The 12,943-nt window shown below is 44.1% G+C and overlaps 6 protein-coding genes across 6 annotated transcripts; 4 read left to right on the forward strand and 2 right to left on the reverse strand.

The window, feature by feature from the left end:
- Positions 1-326: 326 nt before the first annotated feature.
- On the reverse strand, positions 327-1,749 carry V1512DRAFT_257735 (uncharacterized protein). The gene has a single exon (XM_066915289.1). It carries the CDS (start codon positions 1,312-1,314, stop codon positions 466-468), a length of 849 nt encoding a protein of 282 aa, XP_066773438.1. The 5' UTR covers positions 1,315-1,749; the 3' UTR covers positions 327-465.
- A 724-nt stretch (positions 1,750-2,473) lies between these two features.
- On the forward strand, positions 2,474-4,721 carry V1512DRAFT_62734 (EAP30/Vps36 family-domain-containing protein). Its single transcript, XM_066918458.1, has 3 exons — positions 2,474-2,680; positions 2,728-4,207; positions 4,257-4,721. The coding sequence occupies exons 1-3, from the start codon at positions 2,577-2,579 to the stop codon at positions 4,332-4,334; spliced, it is 1,662 nt and encodes a 553-aa protein (XP_066773439.1). The 5' UTR covers positions 2,474-2,576; the 3' UTR covers positions 4,335-4,721.
- V1512DRAFT_202920 (EAP30/Vps36 family-domain-containing protein) lies at positions 4,561-6,472 on the forward strand (the record flags this gene model as incomplete). Its single annotated transcript, XM_066913275.1, has 3 exons — positions 4,561-4,667; positions 4,730-6,299; positions 6,353-6,472. The coding sequence occupies 3 exons, from the start codon at positions 4,561-4,563 to the stop codon at positions 6,470-6,472; spliced, it is 1,797 nt and encodes a 598-aa protein (XP_066773440.1).
- Positions 6,473-7,691: 1,219 nt separating this feature from the next.
- Positions 7,692-8,101, reverse strand: V1512DRAFT_269566 (uncharacterized protein; the record flags this gene model as incomplete). Its single annotated transcript, XM_066917576.1, has 4 exons — positions 7,692-7,747; positions 7,797-7,875; positions 7,922-8,026; positions 8,075-8,101. 4 exons carry the CDS (start codon positions 8,099-8,101, stop codon positions 7,692-7,694), a joined length of 267 nt encoding a protein of 88 aa, XP_066773441.1.
- Positions 8,102-8,240: 139 nt separating this feature from the next.
- Positions 8,241-11,421, forward strand: V1512DRAFT_273925 (armadillo-type protein). The gene is made up of 3 exons (XM_066917750.1): positions 8,241-8,496; positions 8,549-8,641; positions 8,688-11,421. The coding sequence occupies exons 1-3, from the start codon at positions 8,356-8,358 to the stop codon at positions 11,385-11,387; spliced, it is 2,934 nt and encodes a 977-aa protein (XP_066773442.1). The 5' UTR covers positions 8,241-8,355; the 3' UTR covers positions 11,388-11,421.
- A 46-nt stretch (positions 11,422-11,467) lies between these two features.
- V1512DRAFT_233512 (uncharacterized protein) lies at positions 11,468-12,710 on the forward strand. The gene is made up of 2 exons (XM_066914038.1): positions 11,468-11,852; positions 11,901-12,710. The coding sequence occupies exons 1-2, from the start codon at positions 11,564-11,566 to the stop codon at positions 12,662-12,664; spliced, it is 1,053 nt and encodes a 350-aa protein (XP_066773443.1). The 5' UTR covers positions 11,468-11,563; the 3' UTR covers positions 12,665-12,710.
- The last annotated feature ends 233 nt before the right edge of the window (positions 12,711-12,943 follow it).

A 12,943-nucleotide genomic window follows, 5' to 3' on the forward strand; every position in this document is an offset into this window, starting at 1 on the left:
CTGCCGTAGAGCATATTTTCTCGCTACATCAAGGCGTCGCCTTGGGTACTCGCTAAACTATCGTAGATTTGCGGTTTCATGTGGCAGGATGTGGTACGAAAATCGAGTCTCTGCTAGTAGCACTGTCTGACAGATAGCGCTTTTCGTCAACAACGTGTCGTTTTAGCCACACGGTTGGCGTGATACACTGCAGAATGACCCCGATTGGTGCGCATGTTTAACATTGAACTTTTGTATCTGAGAGGCTTTAGAGGAGAGTATTTTGAAGATACCAATTAAGGTGTCGCCAGGGTTGAGTCGACCAGCAAATGCTGAACAGATAAGAATTGCTAGTGTGGTAAAAATTCATTAAGGACATTTTGAAAATCATAACTCTCTCAAACACTCTTTAAACACCAAATACAAACTCAAAAAATAGAATCAAAACTACAAATACAAAAACCCATACCATCTTCCGACATCGCTTTACGGCCTAACCTCAAACGGACTCTCGCTGTCGGGAGCAAAGACTTGAATAGTAGGAGTTGCGGGGTCGGTAGGCGCACGGGTAATGTTTCGGCCAGCGCGGGGCTCGGCCTTCTCTTCGACACGGGCGCCACGCTTTGGTCGTGGTCGTAAGGCACGCGCGGATAGACAAGATCGAGGGCAGACACCTTGTGCGCTTCGGTCAAGCTTCACGCAGAGAGCCCAGCCGTCATCGTATTCATGCAAAACACGAACCAGCATGCCGTCCTTGAGACCAAGCTCGTCATGCATTGTTGGAGCGAAGTCCATGATAGCACGATGAACATTGTTAGTGGAAGCAGATGCGGCATCGGCAGACGCGTCGGTGGATGCTGCAGCAGTAGCCAATGGTCCTGCGAATGGATCACGAGGAGCTGGGATTACAAGCACATTAGTGTCAGACGACGAAGACGAAAGGGACGACGCGTAAGATGAACCGGGGGAACTAGATCCATTGCTGCTCAATGACTCAACACTACCAGTGCTGTTACGATCAACGGTAGTTGCCTGAAGAGCACCGGTGGATGTTCGAGTAGCGGAACGGCCCGAGAGCAGCGAGAGTGGAAGCAAGCCAGATACTGGTCGCGAAACACGGATTGACAGACGAGGAGGCTTCTCTGAACTAGTGTGCGCGGCTGGAGGGGTAGTAAGAGGAGCTGGTCCAGAGAATGACGATGGTGTTCCCTTTTCTGAAATCACTTGTGCGCGACGTCTCTTAACTGCGCGAATAACAAAAAAGACAATGGCGAAAATTAAAAGAGCACCTGCAATAACACCGATTGCGACACCAGCGCGAGCTCCGGTAGACATACCACCAGAGGCAGGGGTATTACCATCTGATTGAGTGGTAAGACTACCACTGCCGGCGGAGGTGGCCGCGGGAGTATCGGAAGCGGTGCTCGATGCAGTTTCTTCTGAGGTTGACGATGCGACCACGGTCGAAGGATCAATGGACGTCAAGGTGACAGTAACCAAAGTTGATGTAGGAGCAGCATAAAATGCTGAAGACAGGGTCACACTGGAAGCAGTCACAACCGGCACAGATGAGGTCGAAAGAAGATCAGCTGCAGTAAGAGTGGATCCAGCGTTAGAAGAAGTAGGAGTGACACTTGCACCAGTTCTGGTGCCAGTGAGGGTAACGGTCTTATATACGGAAGAGCGAGTCGCACCTGGTTACAGTCAGAAATTGCTAAGATCACTTGACAGGGATCACCAAATACATACTGCTACTTTCAAAGACAACCTCTTCATGAGCAGTTACAGACGCGGTAGGAGCAGCAGCAGTTTTTGAAGACCTTGAATGAGTCACTGTGAGAGTCTTGTAGACCGTAAGGACCTGTCTTTTGACGATATGAGGCTTGTTTATAACGAGAGAATTGTCTTTAAGCTCATCAACAGCAAATTCGTATTCATCGATTTCCTGCTTAGCATCGAAATCGAAGTCGAACTCATCAGCCTTTGAATCTTCGATTGGAGAGTAATGAGCGGAATGCTTATGATGGCGCATTTTTCAGAAATATGGATCAGGGGTGTCGTATGATTGCTAAACACAATAAAAAGGAGAGACTTTGAACGAAAGAAGTTAAAAACAGGCAATAAAAGAGAAACTGACAGACAAATGAGTGAGTCTGAAAGAATAAAAGGACACGATGATGAAAAGAAAGAAGGAAAGGAAGGAGAGGAAGTGAGTGAAGGAGATATCGCGTTGACGGTAAAACGAGGGGCTCAAATCTTTGAAGTCAAAGTAAACATTCCAACCATACGCGACGCGTCAGCCACATACTCGCGTACCTTACTTTCCCACCTCCTTGTTGCAGCACAGCCACACTTTTTAGACGCGTCTTGAACGCGTGCTACCAGACGTGTTTAACGTTTACCCTAGCCCTGAAAGAAAATAGCACGTGATTAATTTTAGGGTTTGCTTTAAACTTTAATAATGAATATGACGAACGGTTGTGGGAGAACTTCAAATTGGGACAAATATAATTTTGTCATTATGAGGTTTGCTCTAGCTACTGTACAACTTCAATTTTAATGCTCAAATCAATTGAAATAGTGTGGATGAGTAAGGAATGTATTTGTGGCATCAAATCGATTTGACATCTACTCGTCGTCTTGTACTTTTACCAGATGAAGTCGATATTTTAGTCCAAAATGATGTTGGCATATATGAAGGGTAGAGTATTACACTCTTAGTTCTAACAGATGACTGATTTGGAGTAGAAGAACAAAACTACAGCAGTATCAAAATGGAAGATTATACCTAACTACTCATCGAGTGTGTTATGTAGACAATCTTAAACCGAACTCGCATTCTGTTGCTGTGAATCTGTCCCAAGTGAACCGAATTCAATACAACCCAAAATTGTTAAGGTCTTCACCGAAGATATCGCTTTATTTACAGTTTGGTTCAAGACCATTGACTCCGGAGACTGGCGTACTTAAATCAAATATGTCAGCGCCTGTTTTGATATCACCGGACCACGCAAGATCAATAACTCCCGATGCTAACGCAGCATTTACTTGGATATGTCCTATTTGCTCATTTGCGAACAGAATGAAGTTTGCTGAATCTGATGGGCCTGCACAAGCATGTATGACCTGTGGCGTTAAACCAGGTCCATCTGTGATTGAAACCGCAAAGAATACTGCTTTGCTTAGTGTACAACCTTCACACACATATGCGACGCCATTACCAGAAGGAGTGACACTTGAGAATGGGTTTGAATGCCCATTGTGTACTTTTGTTAATCATCCGTCGCTTCATTACTGTGAAATGTGTGGTACTGCGCTAATTTCACAAAACATCCCGCCAACGCTGGTTGACAATGCAATGAAAGATTTGGCACTCCAACCACATATTGGTGATTTTACCAGTGCAGACGATGGTGAACTCGCACATATCAAAATCAGTTTTCACGCTGGTGGCGAAAAAGTGTTTTTGGATAGATTAAAATTAGTCATACAGGATAGAGTATGGGACCGGCGAATGTACTCTACTCATCATCATTCGCACAAGAAACATCATACCGACAACATTTTGCAGAGTCATGTTCCTCGGATTGGCATTCAGGCATTGCAAGTCCAACACAGTAGAGAACGACTGCATAATCTTGAACTGTTGAAATCGCTGGACGACTTGGAATCATTGATGGACAAGGCAAAGGAAATGGTAACTCTGGCGGAGTCTTTCGCCAAGAGTTTGGCAAATGCGCCAGGAGTCCCCAAAGAGGCTCGGGTTGCATTGTCGCAGTCATCAAATGCCCTGTCACTTTCGTCTCCGCTGGTGATGCGCGAAATGGCAGGAGGTGGTGATGAATTATTCTACTCCGAGCTGGCTCGACAAATAGCTGAGTTTCTTGATAGAGGTGTGCTTCGAAGTGAAGGCGGTATTTTGACCCTTTTCGACTTATACGCCTTGTACAATCGCGCGCGAGGAATTTCATTAATTTCACCAAAGGATTTTTATAATTCCTGCTCAATATTTTGGAAATTAGGCCTGCCGTTTAGACTACGAAAATTCAAGAGCGGTTTGACGGTCGTTCAAGAGGCGTCGAAAAGTGAGGTGGATACGACACGAATGCTTGTTGAATGGATTGGAGTTGCGCAGAACAAGCCTTTTGGTGAAGAAGGTGGGATTTCAGCACAAGACGTCCATGAGAAATATGGATGGAGTGTTGCTGTCTGTGTGGAAGAGCTGGAGGCAAGTGTTTTATAGTTGTGGTGAGAGTTTGTCGATTAACACGGATTAGATGGCACAAGATCAAGGTCAGATATGCTCCGATGCGGTGATTGAGGGCACTCGGTTTTTTATTAATATTTTTGTATAAGACAGGAGTTATCTTGGGATGTAAATAGTATAGTTGGAACTGAGTCTGGACCCTAAACCCATCTGGCTTGTGCACAATCAGTAGTCATAGATGATTGCGAAGTTCACCGCAATATCTCCGGAATATATAGTAGGCATACAAGAAATCTCTTTTTTTGGCATTGGATATTGCATGGAGTAAGGTTTTGACCAGTAGTTGATCGAGCCGCTTATGTACTGGCCGTGTGATGTTGAAGATATGGACTAAAATTGATCTGACGGCAGCCCATCGACCGGTGCTGTTTCCTGATGAGACTGATATTCTAGTTCAGAACTCGGTCGGCATATACGAAGGGTATTTGATTGCAATATTTAATTGGGATAATTGAGATAATTGAGCTAATTGAGTTGTTGTAGACGGGTGAGATTACCTGAGTACCAGCTGGGTCGAGTATACTTGACATCCCATCGGATCTGCTACGTCGACAATGCATCACCACTACTGAATTCGGTAGCGATTAATCTCGCGGATGTTAAGACTATTCAATATGCCGCTGCTTTCTTTAAATCATCACCCAAAATCACATTGCATATGTCTGATACGGCTGTGAATGTGTCATCGTCTTCGTCAGTGAGTAATACGCCTTTGTCTGCGTCTCCGAATACGTCTATGGTGTCATTGAATTCAACTTCGAGAGCAACTGTTGCTACTCCAATTCGCACTGCGACCCCAATGTCACTCGTGACCTGGACCTGTCCCATTTGCTCTTTCTCAAACAGTCTTCCTACCAACTACAAGCCAAAAATTTCGCAACTTCCAGCATGTAGCACTTGTGGTGTCAAGCCTCCAGAAGCAGTTATCATGGACGCGCTTGCGGGAATGAAGGTTACAGACTCGCAAGATGAAAGCAGTGGATTAGCCATTAGCCCGGACGAAGACAAAGGTCTAGTGTGCAGCAAATGTACATTTATAAACAACTCGGCACTTCGTTTTTGTGAAATGTGTGGAGCAAGATTGAGTACAACAGCTTTCAACCCTTCAGACTATATACTCGACAAAGAAGCTGTACGACAAGAGTCTTACTTGCCATTTACTATTGGCACTGCAAATTCTTACCGTACAAGGCTTGGATACCCTGAGGAGACGCCTACATATGTAAAGATAAGTTTTCGTGCGTCCGGAGACAAACCGTTTTTTGAGAAACTGCAATCAGTTATTGCAGAACGGCAATGGCTCATAAACACAAATAGGGCTAGACAGATTGATCCGGTTCTAGTCGTGAACAAAATTATAAAACCTGAATCAGAGGTAGTGAATACGGGTTCCGCCATGCCAAATTTCGGGATCCATGGATTGCAAAGTCTGAGTGAGCTCGAGAGAGCTCGGAATAAAGACTTAATCGGCTCTTTAAATGACCTACATACCTTGATGACCAAGGCGAGGGACATGGTCAAGTTGGCAGAAAGCTTCGCTACTCGACTGGCCACTTTACCGGGAGTACCGGATGAAGCTAGACGTGCGCTGCGGGAGTCGTCTCAGGCTTTAAGTTTGTCGTCGCCTATTGTCACCAAGGAAATGGCAGGTGGAGGGAATGACGAGATTTACATTGCAGAGCTTGCTCGCCAGCTGGCCGAATTTTTGGATAGTGGTGTACTAAAGCATGAAGGTGGAATTGTCACACTTTTTGATTTATTTGCGTTGTATAATCGAGCTAGAGGTATCTCTTTAATTTCGCCAAAGGACTTGAACCGAGCATGTGCAGCGTTCGATCGTCTTGGGTTACCATTTAGGGTGCGGCAATTCAAGAGTGGACTAACGGTTGTTCAGGAAGCGTCCAAGAACGACGAGGCCACTGTCAAGAGTCTAGTTGATTTTGTAAAGTTTGCGGAGAAGAGTTTTGAAGAAGCTGTGTATGTTGGGGTCAGTGCTGAAGACGTGAGCGCGCATTTTGGATGGAGTGTTGGAGTTTGTGTGGAGGAGTTAGAAGTAAGTATTTCATGGGTGTCTTTTGTGGTTCCATCAGGCTAATAAGACAATAGACTGCGCAAGAATTGGGATTATTATGCTCGGATGCAATTATTGAAGGAACTAGATACTACATCAACATCATTGACAGTTTTGTTTGGGATGCAGCAGAGGGAGGGGGTGGTAATTTATGAGAAATCTTATTGAGCATCTGTACAAACACCGTATCATTAATCAGAATTACTATTAAACAAACTGTATCGTTATAGTCCAAATTTTTTATATTACTAACTTACCAGTCGAAGTCATTATAAAATAGACTAATTAAGTTAGTGATTAAACTTCGAACAAGAAAAATCATTCTTCTCTCTAAGACTAATCATTGCACCGTAGTTATTTCCATTTATTCTACCAAAATTAAAAAAATTGAACATTTGATCTTTCTCGCATTTTACAGAATTATAAGCCGGTTGTCACAAACAAATTTCCAGACGATTTGATTTGATTTGCGATCATTTTTAATGTTAAAACTCCACAAGTTGAACAGATGATGAAAAATATCTACTCTAGTTCAACAGTTCACTGATTTGTTTTGTCTAGAACGTATCTTCTACGCCCACATAATAGCAGTAAGGCTAGTTATAGGTTTAAATAAAAAGTGTTCGAAATTAAATTAAAACGAGTCTTCTCCTGAAAGGACACTTATTGAAATCATTAGATTTTTAAGATCGCGTCGTTGATGCGTAAACAGCATATTTACAAAATATCCAATCACGTGACCAGATTCATGAAAGAATTGTGACGCCTGGACCAGAGTTACGGATGCAATTGGGGGTACATGTAACATGAACAAGTTATAGGATCAGTTGTTACGCGGTGGTTTTGTTGGAGATAATATTGTTTGTGCTGATTAAATCCCGTCTCAAGCAGTGACCAGGAAGCAACTTCACTGCGGTGTACTGGGTATCAAAGATCTATGTTATGGTTGGTTATAGAGAAAGAACAGATTTATGAGTGGGGGACCTGTGGCGACACGAGTTAGATTTGAGTGTTTGAGTGTCCAATGTGGTGAACTGTTGTTATCCTTTGCTTACGAGAGAGCTGCTTGAAGAAATTATCGTCAACCAAACAAGAGTTAGTGGATGGACCATTGAGAAATAATTGAGATGCGTTAAGTGTGCATGTAGTTCGAGCTCATAAGAGGTATTGTCGACAAATGAAATGTCTAGCACGATATGAATCTGAGAATATATTTGTCTGGGTATTTCGGATGAGTGTGAATATGATACTCGGAATCGCAGAAGAAGAACACACGATTATAAGCAGGTAAACATCTTAGTTGTAGAACGTCATATATACTATCTTACACTATCGACTAAGCAACCTTTTGTTGATATATACACACGCATATCTTCAATTATCCAGACTTGAAATTAATGTGATATTATCTCCTTTCAACAGTATACGTCCTATGTTCAGTAAGCATCATCTATATTGTTCAATAGGTAGTAATCGTACCAAGTGATCTTTTACTACTACTCTTCTCACTAACTTCAATCGCATCGTCAACGACCAAATTCATAAACTCATCGAATCCCTGATTATCAGCATTGAATCCGACTCTAACATCATAGACTACTCACTCTTATCTTTCCTTCAAGACGGGTCTCGACTTGTTCATATAGCCAAATCTGTACAGTTGCTTGCTGTTGTAATAGTTTGAAGATGAAATTGATCGGAGGGATCATCTAGAAAAGTTTAGATTAACTCAAACAAATCTGATTTTGAACACTTACCACCTGTTGTCTTCTTCTGCCAGACATATTTGACTATATAAACGGAATGATAGTATTTTATGAGGTTAGTTTGTATGATATTCTCTTCTTTCTGAGTAGTGACGATGATGCTTGAAGATTTGAAGTTAGGGTTTCTTTGTCCCAAATATTTATTTTGTTCGTGAATGTGCTATAGAAACCAAAACAAACACAGCTTAATCTTGTTTAAACAATAAAAAGAAGGATCAAATTGTGATCATTAAGATACATAGTGATTATATAATTAAATCAAGTCTCAACTGATGTGGTCCTCGGCACAATCAACTACATCAGATGATTCAACTCTGGCTCCGATCTTGCAAGCCTTAAGTGCTTTATATACCGGGTCAAATAAGCAAACAAGAGAAGAAGCTGGCAAGTTCTTACAGGAATTTCAGAAATCAGTGAGTTGTATTATGGAGAAAGTGCGGTGAAGTTTGTTGCTAAGTAGAGTAGCCTGAAGCATGGCAGATTTGCAATTCAATATTGTCGTCATTGACTTTGCCAATGGAGTCGAAGCTATTTGCTGCTCAAACACTGAGAAGTAAAGTGTGTTACGATCTATTTCATGAGAAATCATTGCTAACAAAGTAAGGTAATCTATGACCTTCACCAATTGTCACCAGAAGAACAACCTCAGCTTCGATCTTCACTTCTCAGTTTGCTTGCGCAATACAGATCCGGGCCGAGAATGATCATTACACAGTTGTGTTTATCATTAGCAAATTTGGCATTACAGTTGACTCAGTGGAAAGGTGCTGTTGAGGAGGTCATTAACGCGTGTGGGAACAGCGCGGCTGCGACCCCGATTGTGCTGGAGTTTTTGAAGGTACTGCCGGAAGAATCTGGCGACGGGAAGAAAGTGTTGTTGGCTGATGACGAATTCAAGATCAGGACCGAGGAGTTGTTACAGGGCAACGCGATGCAGGTCTTGAATATCTTGATTGCCTATGTCAGGGCACCAGACACGCCACAGTCTTCACATGTTTTGATTTTCGAGTGTTTGAACTCGTGGTTACGAGAGGTTCCGTTGGCGACTGTTGTCAATTCGCCACTGCTCGACTTAATATTCCAAGCGCTGGACAATGTAGACTTGTTTGATGCGGCTACAGAATGCGTGTGCTCGATGATCAGAGAGACAAAAGATGTTGACGAGTCAATGGACGTGATCCCATTGCTTTACGCCAAGGTGATTGCCTTACGACCACAGATCACTACAAACAAAGACGACGTGGAAGCGTTTAGGAACTATACACAGATATTTTCGGATGCCGGAGAAGCATGGCACATGCTTGTAGCTCGCCAACCGAAACAGTTCCGACCGCTTGTGGAAGCTATAGCTGAGTGCGCTGCGTACGATGATGACCTTGAGGTTGTGCAGTTTACATTTTATTTCTGGTATTTGCTCAAACAGATGCTTGTACTGGACAGGTACGAGACTGCCAAGCGGGAGATGAAGGATATTTATTTAAGTCTGGTTGATATTTTGATTGCGCATTTGCATTATCCGTATGACGAAAGTGACGACAACTTGTTTGGCAACAACAAAGAACAAGAAGAAAAGTTCCGCGCATTCAGACACGAGATGGGCGACGTGTTGAAAGACTGCTGTGCGGTTGCAGGTGCGCCTCTGTGTTTGAAGAAAGCGTATTCAAAAGTTAGCGACTGTTTGCAAGCACAGTCGTTGGGTGAAACTGTTCGGTGGCAGGACATTGAGGCTCCGATTTTTAGTATGCGGGCGATGGCGCGCGAGGTTGACTTGGACGAGACTGAGGTTTTGCCGGATACGATGAACTTGCTGACACGTTTACCAGAACACAAGAAGATTCGGTTTGCAGTCACGTTGGTGCTGGGTCGGTATACCGAGTGGACGGCTAAACATCCCGAGTATTTGGAGTTTCAATTAAACTACATCACAAACGGGTTTTATTCTAATGATTCTGAGATTGCCGGTGCCGCGGCCCAGTCGATGATGCATTTCTGTCGAGACTGTGGCCAGCATCTCGTGAGTTACATTGACCAGTTACATGCGTTTTACGAGAAGGTGTCGCCGCAGATTCCGCTCGAGTCGCTGTACGACCTGACAGACGGAGTCGCGCATTTAGTTGCTGTGCAGCCAGTAGACAGGCTATACGCGTCGTTGAAGGCGTTTGTGGGTCCGATCGTCGAGCGACTATATACGATGGCCAACGCCGCTCAGGATGAGGCCGGGTGTCGGAAAATTGCGGACGAGGTTGAGTTGCTGGACACTTTTGCGCGGTTAGTGCATCCGTTTGTGGACCGGGACAAGCCGAACCCATGTGTCCAGTTTTGGAGCGAAGTGTGGCCACTCATTGACTTACTGCTGGAGACGCACGGGGAGGCTATCCCGATTTCTGAGCGGTGTTGCAAGTTTATGCGGACGCTGATGTACTCGTACCGCAATGATTTTTTCTCGATGTTGGGTCCTGTTGCGGAGAAGCTGTACTTGTGTTTTGAGAAGTATCATTACGGGTGTTATCTATGGGCTAGCGGTGTAGCTGTGCGGGAGTTTGGGAATGAGTATTCGGACGGCAACATGCAGAACGCGGTGTGGGAGTTTGCATGCCGGCAGTCGATTTCGGCGTTCAAGTACGTCAGCAAGGTGGATATTGGCGACGTGCCAGACATCATTGAGGACTTGTTCCGGTTGCTGTCTAATTTGGTCAGTAGTTATCCGTACCGGTTCATTCCGTCCGAATTGTGCAAGCCGTCGATCAATCTTGTGACTGCTGTGTTTGCGACCGAGAAGAAGGAGCCGATATTCACGGGCATTGATTTGCTGCACGATATTTTCTCGTACGGGTTGAACACGCCGCCGGTATCGACGATTGTGTTTAATGACAGCGGGGACTCGTACTACGACAACGCGACCGTGCCCGCTGAGATCCAGAATTTAGTGAAAGGTCTTGTGTTGAATGATGGTGAGATGCTTGTCCGGCAGATTTTCTCTGGGTTGCTGTATTCATTCCCGCGAGAATGTGTAGGAGACACGACCGGTGTTTTGCTTGTAGTTTTGCAGTTGGTTGATTTGCCGCGCGTCGTCCAGTGGGTATCGAGTACGTTGGACGCTTTACCTGCTGGAGCGATTCTGTTGCCTGAGAAGATGCGGTTTTTGAACGCGATTGAGGTTGGGGTTCAGAACAATGATCTTGGTCGGCTGAGGCGGCAGATCATGGATTTTGTGGGGTGGTATACGCGACGGAACGTGACGCCGCGGAGCGAGATCCGGAGGATTGGCGATGCACGGGATTTGAAGTTCACGTACGGTGGTTAAAAGTAGCATTGTATGATAATTCATTATATATTTATCTATAGTTCAGTAACGGCGTAGTTGGGTCAATGCTTAACTGGGAGAATAGATCACGTGACTTTATCTAATCGGTAAATTGCAGCGATGCAAGGAAGATGTATAGAACAAAGAAGGATGAGCTTGAATAAACGGTGACGTTGATGAATTCAATATTATCGTTTTTGTTTAGAGTGACTGGAGACGCACAGTCGAATATCGTGCAAGGTGGTGGCTATGGGTGTGAAGAGAAGGAGAGCTTAAAGGGGAAGAATGAGGTCAAGCGTGCGAGACCTAGTAGGAGGATTTCAGCGCGGTATAAGAAGAGTGGATTGATTTTAGAGTCACGGGATGCAAAGTTGACGACAGAGGGACTCACGGCCAGGACTGTGATGCGGAAAGCTGAAAGTGAGAGAGGGAGGCTGAGTGCGAAGGTGTTTCGAGTGACTGATGGTATGGTTCTGTCGTGTGATTATGCTGATGTCAGGGCTGATGAAGTAGAGTATATAAGGCCATGTCAGGATTTGGCTGACGAGATTTTTGCGGAGGATTCGGTGTGCAGGTACTTACGAGGCAAGGCAGTTGATGATCCTGCGTTGATTTTGATGCGGAGGTATTACACACGATCACGAGAATTTGCGCTTAGGAGAGCGATAGTCAAGGGAGATATACCAGTCAGAGCGAGTGTGGTTAGGACAGAGCGGGACCAAATGCGTGAGCTGGTGCAGGCTTGTGCTGGGTTTGCACTGTGGCGGGTTGTTAGTGATGAGACGCGGTATTCTTTCAAGCTGTTGTTATTTGATATGATGACGATACACCGACGACTGCTTGCTGTGTTTGACGAGGTATATTCAGGTATGATCAATGGCCATATGTATAGGTTTGAATACGACGTTCCAGGCGGATTAGTCGACGATACACGATTTTCTAAGCATGTAAAGTTACGGAAAAAGGTCGTCACGAAATTACTACACGGCCGTCGATACCTGACGGTTCAGAATCTTTGTGTCGGGGTTCAGTTTCGGCATTCGGGCATAGGAACGAGTTTATTGCGATACGGACTTGATATCTCGGACACGCAGAACTTGCCTGTTTATCTTGAGTCGAGCTCGGTTCAGTTTTTGAAATTGTGTGAGAAGTTCGGGTTTGAACTTGTTCATGAACTGAGATTAAGATCGAATGATGAGAAGAATCAAAGTTGTTCCATTTATTGTATGGTTCGTGAGCCTGGCATTAAGAAGTTGAGTCCTTTGCCTATTCTTTGACGTGACTGTGTCTAGTGATTGTTATACATTATACGTACTAATATATACATTTTATTCAGTATAACTATACGTTACATACAGTCGTAGTTTATTAAGATATTACATAATACATTACATAGTATACTATTTGCGAGGTGGCTGAGTGGTTAACGCGTCTTCAGAAATAGAACACACATAATCACGTAAACATACACAAATATACGGCATAACTGCATAAATTAGGACACCCCTGCGCTCAAGGGCTCGATATAAACTGCTCAATACTTTTACTTTTTTTGA

This window comes from Lipomyces arxii (genome assembly GCF_038497795.1).
Source record: "Lipomyces arxii strain Phaff 12-163 unplaced genomic scaffold V1512scaffold_2, whole genome shotgun sequence".
In the NCBI taxonomy this organism is placed as follows: domain Eukaryota; kingdom Fungi; phylum Ascomycota; class Lipomycetes; order Lipomycetales; family Lipomycetaceae; genus Lipomyces; species Lipomyces arxii.

Bases quoted from the DNA above. Each gene is read 5' to 3' on its own strand.
- V1512DRAFT_257735 (XM_066915289.1), bottom strand. From the start codon at position 1,314: ATGTCTACCGGAGCTCGCGCTGGTGTCGCAATCGGTGTTATTGCAGGT.
- V1512DRAFT_62734 (XM_066918458.1), top strand. From the start codon at position 2,577: ATGTATTTGTGGCATCAAATCGATTTGACATCTACTCGTCGTCTTGTA. The intron at 2,681-2,727 runs GTAGAGTATTAC...GATTTGGAGTAG, and splicing joins GATGTTGGCATATATGAAGG to AAGAACAAAACTACAGCAGT. The intron at 4,208-4,256 runs GCAAGTGTTTTA...AACACGGATTAG, and splicing joins TCTGTGTGGAAGAGCTGGAG to ATGGCACAAGATCAAGGTCA.
- V1512DRAFT_273925 (XM_066917750.1), top strand. From the start codon at position 8,356: ATGTGGTCCTCGGCACAATCAACTACATCAGATGATTCAACTCTGGCT. The intron at 8,497-8,548 runs GTGAGTTGTATT...TAAGTAGAGTAG, and splicing joins TACAGGAATTTCAGAAATCA to CCTGAAGCATGGCAGATTTG. The intron at 8,642-8,687 runs GTGTGTTACGAT...TAACAAAGTAAG, and splicing joins CTCAAACACTGAGAAGTAAA to GTAATCTATGACCTTCACCA.
- V1512DRAFT_233512 (XM_066914038.1), top strand. From the start codon at position 11,564: ATGAATTCAATATTATCGTTTTTGTTTAGAGTGACTGGAGACGCACAG. The intron at 11,853-11,900 runs GTATGGTTCTGT...CTGATGAAGTAG, and splicing joins GGTGTTTCGAGTGACTGATG to AGTATATAAGGCCATGTCAG.